General features: G+C 40.2%; 1 protein-coding gene across 1 annotated transcript; it reads right to left on the bottom strand.

Annotated features, from left to right (window-relative positions):
• Positions 1-5,833: 5,833 nt before the first annotated feature.
• LOC140012662 (uncharacterized) lies at positions 5,834-6,316 on the bottom strand. The gene has a single exon (XM_072060942.1). It carries the CDS (start codon positions 6,314-6,316, stop codon positions 5,834-5,836), a length of 483 nt encoding a protein of 160 aa, XP_071917043.1.
• Positions 6,317-6,860: the final 544 nt, after the last annotated feature.

Here is a 6,860-nt window from a genome sequence, read left to right as displayed (position 1 = left end):
TTGATATTGTGGAAGTAATAGGGTGGCTTTTGCAACTAAGAAAGCTTGACAAGTTCAAAAAATAGTATCTGTTAGCTATTGTAGACAACCTTTTGCAACTTTATGGAATCACCTATACTCAAAACCTAATGCCGTTAATTGCATATAAAACTAGACTCATATGACTTTCCAATGGCATAAGTGCCATGCCCAAGTTTCTTTTGTATTGAACCTAGTTATTTTTTTACATTTGGTGGATAAATAGACTCTGACCTGACTAATACAATTTTAGATAGAAACCTACTCTTATTTCATTGAAAAATTCTAGTAGGTTATAGTGTAAATCACTCAAAGTTCACTTCATGGGAGTTTGTCCACTCTGAATATAATTTTAAATCTTTAATAATCATAACTATGTGAATTTTATATCCCAACATAATAGCGATTTTTGCTTAATTGCTCAACCTAAAAATTGTAACTAATGTTTAAGGGAATACTATGATTTTGCGGACCGTTTTGAATAATTTAAGTTGTGATTTTAGGATTGTATCCTTTATAAAATTTATAATACATCAAATATATTTCTAATGCTTCAAAAATTATAACTTTTAGAGTTGTAGATGTTAAGATAATGTAATTTTGATAAGTTTTGCCTCTCTTCTCTCCCTTCTCTCTATTGTTCTTCCTCCATAGGAGGGAGATCTTGGCCTTAAGCCAAAGTTTCCCTTTCTCTTACTTTGTTTTTACTTTTATTTAATAAAGTCTCTCTCAGTATATTCTAGTGAGAGTTTTCTTCTCTCCCAAGCTATCCCAGTGAGAGTTTTGTTTAGTTTTGTCATTTATTTTCTCAAATCTAAGAATTTCTTCTGATTTATATGTTAGATGTAAAATTTTTAGGTCTTCTCATCAAATCTCAATATCAGTTTTGAGTTTAAACCAGTTGGATAGCATATCTGAGGGAATAGACATGCACAAATATCTATGGAGCAGTTCGTTCAATTGGTTAGATTTGATAGTTTATGATTCACAATGTGATCTTTTACATTTTATAATTCTATTAAATCTAATGATTTTTCATATCAAATATATCTGTGACATGTTCAATGTATTTTCTGCCATTAGTGCAGATTACTTTGTCAAGCAAATCGTGCTGGACGATTTCTATCTAGCTTATTAATAATATTGACTTATGTTTTATCAAAAAAAAAGATAATGTAATTTTGGTAAATACTAATAAATCTAGAAATCAATATTTGCAGTGATAGTGCTTCTATAACATGAGATGCAATTTGGGTAATTAGAATAAAAATCTAATCATAACTTCCTTGTTAAAGTTCTTAACCATCTGAATTAAGCTTCCAATAATTTTGGAGTTTGTATTTCTAAATATGTGGACCTCTTGAGACATTGGCAAATCCCCAAGACAATATGTTTACTTTATTATTCTAACTTGAATTATATAGTTGTTTCACCTTCTTGTGTCTTTCTTGAAATTGTTATTATTGATTACCTTTGCATTTCCTTGAGAGTTTTATTCATATGCTCACGCATACCTAATAAATTTGCATTTGAGCAATAAGTAATTATGCAAATAAAGTGTTACGACAAGTATATTGGGAGACACCTCTAGAGTAGGGGTGGCAATTTCTGACACAATTCGAAAATACGACACGAACCTAACACGAAATTAATGGGTTTGGGTTGAAGTTTTGGGGGTTCGGGTCAGAATCGGGTCGAACCCGAAAAGAAAACATGTCAATTTCGGGTCAACCCGTGGTGACCTGATATGACCCGATATGACCCGTTTACAAATTAAAAATAATTTAATAAATATAAAAATTATTTTATCTAACTAAACTAAATCATTCTTTTTTTTCAAAGGCATTAATTACTTAATTCTAAATGAATTTATTTACCTTGTATGAAGTTAAAATTATTATATTTGGACAAATAATATAATTCGTTTTAATTTATTTTATATTTGGTTTGGAATAAAACACTTTTACGGTGTTTAATTTATTTTGGATTTGATTTGAAATTATTTATTTAAATTTTTATTACTTGATGATGTAATTAATTTTGTGAGAAATTGATTTTATTAGAATTTACAGTGATAAATTAATAAATTAAAATTAATTTTCGGGTCATTTCGGGTCGACCCGCCAACCCAAAATTTTCAGGTTCGTGTCAGATATACTGACCCATCACGGGTTGACGGGTCGGGTTCGGGTCAACAGATTTTTTGGCGGGTCGGGGCCAACCTGATTGGACCCGAATTGCCACCCCTACTCTAGAGCTTGTATAATATTTGATAGTAGGCTTGTTAGTAGTAGTCAAGGGTGGTGAGAAAGGTAATGGACTGGTGATAGATATGAAACCCACTTTGATATATTTTGTTTAATAAGGGTTGGAGATGTAACCTCAATATAAAGTGAAATAGTGGTGATAATATCAATAGTAACCTCAATATAAAGTGAAATAGTGGTGATAATATCAATAGAGTGTTGAGGTTAGTACAAGTCACGCATGCATCTTCAAAGTTATAAGGATAGTTAAATGCCAGTATTACTCCTATGCCCTTAATTGCAATACTTTTCTATTTGTGGTGAAGTTGATGCTACAGAATTAAAGCATTGTTACTCAAGTTGACGCTATTTATATATTATCATTTTTTTTTTGAAGGAAGGAAACTTTATTAATACTAAGTGCAAAATACAGGAAAACACCAACGACATCTGCTGACCTATCAAGTAGCCATACATGGCCTCTTGCAAAATCTAAACCTCCCGACCTCGAGCCTATCAACAGTGCATAATCCCCTACCATTCGCGGCAAGGATTGGAATGAGAGATATAAGTAAAAGTTACTAGAGCGGCTTCCCAGTGATGCCAGAGAATCAGCAACAGCATTCCTTTCTCGATGGGTATGTCGCCAGGACGATACCATAGTCGAGAGTTGCCGAATGCGACGAAGAAGTGGCCATAACGATGTCGGAGCACTCACAGCGCACTGCACCGCCTGGATAAGAATCATGGAATCACCCTCAACCACGAGTGGACCATAGCCAAAGATTTTACACAATTCTAACCCTGTACACAGTGCCCTGGCCTCAGCTTGCAAGGACGTCACATTTCGGTATGACTCTGAGAAAGCAAACACCACCCCGACCTGCTGCATCTCTTAAGACCCCGCCAACCCCCGCCTGGGAGGGACTGGTAAAAGAACCATCAAAATTTAGTTTGGTAACTCCCACCAGTGGGCGATCCTAAAGAATATACCGTGTCTGGACGGAAAGGGAAAATTTACCTATACTATGAACGATCTCATGCCAACTACTTTCCAAAAACTTGCGTTGGCGGAATAGGAATTGTAAGACAAGTAAATCTCTGATATCCCCCAAGATCCACTCTGAGACGATATCCGCCGAGAGGACTTGCCCCTCATAGGTAAACAAACATCTCACCCTCCATATGTGCCACAAGATGACCACCGGTCCTACCCGTAGTACCCATCTCGAGATCCAGTATATCGAAGAAGTAAGTTACCAACATAAACACTGATCCCGAACACTGCTGCCATGAGAAGAAAAGCCAAATGGCAGTTCAAACCATTTTCAGACCGTCGTGGGGCCATCTCCCAGCGAGAAGACATGTTGTAGCGTCTCTAAGTGATTGCTATAACAAAAACAGCGTGATGGACCATGCACATTAAACTGGTAGAGAATATCCGAGAGAGGGAGCTTGGCATGCATGATATGCCATAGTAGGCAGGAGAACTTCAAAGGAAATCTCTTCACCCATATGTGCTTGAAGACCCAAGATGCCGCAGTACTTGGTGCAATAATAGGGATTATCGATCGAATACTGAAGTCCCCGGACAGCGTCCCAGACCAAAGCGGAACATCCCAACCACCATCCTGCCAGCAATCAAACTGTTCCTCAATTTTCTGAAGGACATCTCCTGGCAGCATGCTACCTAATTTCTCAAAGTCCCAGTTACCATGCACCCAGTAACTTGCCACCACCTCGGTGTTAGCCAGGTGTGGGAACCGCCATGCTAAAGGACCGTCGCTCAACCAATTATCCCACCAAAAATCCACCTGGCCTGCAACCACATCCCAGGTGAGATGCGGCTCTATCCAATCTCGAACCCACAACATTCTCCTCCATGTGCCCGACACAGTCGGCGTAAGTTGTACCTGATTCGGGTGACTACCCTTACAATACCACGCCTTCATGAAGTCTGATCACAGAGACCCACCTTTCCTAAACCTCTACCATAGCTTACCGGAGAATACCTACACCGTCATGTGGAGTGAGCAGAGAGCCAAGCCCCTATCCCCCTACTGCTGACATAGCCGCGACCATGATATCCAGTGACGTCTTTCTTTTCCATCCACGGCCCCCCAAAAGAAATTTTCCAGTAATTAATGGAGTCGATCAATCACTTCCTTAGGCGGAACCAGGATCGAGAGCAGATATACTGGCATTGACAGCAGGACAGAATTTATCAGGACTAGATGTCCGCCCAACGATAGTTATTTTGATGTCCAACCCCTTATCCGCCTTGCAACATTGTTCACTAGGTCCGAGAATAAGAGGCTAACTTTCCACCCAATAAATAAAGGGCACCCCAAATATCTAACTGGGAGTGCCTTAAACGAGTACCCTGTCTCCCTCACAATTAGAGCGCGCCTCGGCGAGGGGCACTTATTTGACGTCAGGAAGCAATTTTTGCTGTTATTAATCAATTGGCCTGAACAAACTTGGTAGTCCTGTAGTACTCATATCAAGCACCGAATAGATCAAATGTCTCCACGAGAAAAAATAATAATGTCATTCGCGTATGCGAGATGTGTAATAGGGCTTGCCTGTCTAGCCACCAGAAAAGGTGTGAAGGCCGGTTCCTCCAGTAGCGCTAGATCTCGCGAAAGGACCTCTGCTGCAATAATGAACAACGCCGGAGAAAGAGGATCCCCTTGTCTCACCCCACGAGTAGATTTGAAGAAACCACAAGGTTGTCCATTAACCAGTACGAAAAAGTGACAGTTAGATATTAAACGCCACACCATATCAATGAATGCTTCCCCAAACCCGAATGCATGAAGAACCGATGTAAGAAATACCCAAGATACTTTATCGTAAGCCTTGACCATATCTAATTTAAATGCCACATTACCCCTACAGACCTTTCTATTTATTGCAAAAATCATCTCCTGTGCCAGCAAAATATTATCCGAAATTAATCTCCCTTTCACAAACGCTCTTTGCTGGGGAGAAATAATCCGGTGAAATATTCCCTCCAATCGAGCCGCCAACAGCTTTGAGATAATTTTATTGACAAAATTACACAGACTGATTGGGCGAAAGTCCGAAAATTGAGACGGGTTCACCACCTTGGGGATTAATGCCAGTAAGGTGGACGTATATCCCATTGGCAAGTGTGCCCCCACAAAGAAGTCTTGAACTGCTGAGACCACGTCATCCCCAACAATTTTCCACGAGACTGTAAAAAAGCTACCCGTGAAGCCATCTGGTCCAGGTGCCAAATCACCATCCATCGAGAAAACAACTTTTTTAACCTCCTCCACCCCTGGAACCCCTTGTAGCATCTCATTCTCCAGGTCCCCAACCAACCTAGGGATGATCCGTAACATGCTAGTGTTATCATTGTGATCCCAATTTACCGGTCCCGAAAAAATAGCAGAAAAGAACTGCTCCGCCAAGCCCTTTATTTGCTCGAAGTCCTCCTCCCATCCACCATCCTATTTTTTAATATGATGAATGAACAGACGGGCCCTCCTCTGTCACACCGTAGCATGGAAAAATTTGGTGTTGGCATCTATCTCCTTAAACTATCTGAGCTTCGCCTTCTGTTTCCAGAACTCCTGCTCCATGCATAACTCCCGTCTCAGTTTGGCTTGGACTTGATGTAAGAGACTCTGATTAAGCTCCGACGAATCTGCTTCCAGAGCCAATTCTCTCAACTTCACTGCCTCATCCGCATCCTTGACTCTGTCACTAATATTACCAAACACATCCCTGTTCCAAGCACTCAAGGCTGCCTTAACATTCTTCAACTTCCATAACAAACTTCGAATAGGGCGCCCCTGTACCGGCTGACCCCATGCTTCCTTAACCATACTCAAGAATTGATGACGCAAGCTCCACACATTCAGGAACCTGAAATTACGGGAAGGGTGTATCCCAATGTTTCTTGAGGAGATCAGTAGTGGGGAATGATCAGACATGGATCGATTTAGATGCATAACGGACATCGTGACTTTCAGATTATCCCAGACGAAATTAAGCAGAAGCCGATCCAACTGCTTCCACATACGGGCCTTCCCAAATCTATTATTACACCAGGTAAACTTAGATCCCGAGAACCCACGTCACACAACTCCGACGTGTCAAGAAACTGGATAAAATCCGCCGCCTCTGACGGGGCAAAAAGTCTACCCCCTTTTTCTCATCCGTCGCCAATATGACATTAAAGCCACATGCCATAAGTATAGGTAGGCCAGTTGAACATACTAAGGCCAGGTCCCTCCATAACTCAGCCCTATCCTCTTTAGTACAAGCCACATAAATGAGAACGGCAATAAACTCTTGACCCATGCATGGATGAGTCATTCGTAAGGCAATAAACTGTGAAGATTGTGCAACAATCTCAGCCGTAAAAGAAGAATCACAGAAGACCCTAATCCTGCCTTCTATATTTGCCGAGGTATGATGGAAATTTAGCTTTACACGTATATACTCCAAATGAGACAATTCTAGCAATGGCTCACATAATGCAACCAAAAACAACTCATGCAAACGACACAATTTATGTAACCTTGTTAGAATAGGCCGGTTACCCACCCCCCTAACATTCCA

This window comes from Coffea arabica, chromosome 8e (assembly GCF_036785885.1).
Source record: "Coffea arabica cultivar ET-39 chromosome 8e, Coffea Arabica ET-39 HiFi, whole genome shotgun sequence".
NCBI lineage: Eukaryota > Viridiplantae > Streptophyta > Magnoliopsida > Gentianales > Rubiaceae > Coffea > Coffea arabica.
The sequence above is the reverse complement of the archived record's forward strand: the minus strand, read 5'-3'. Positions and strand labels throughout refer to the sequence as shown.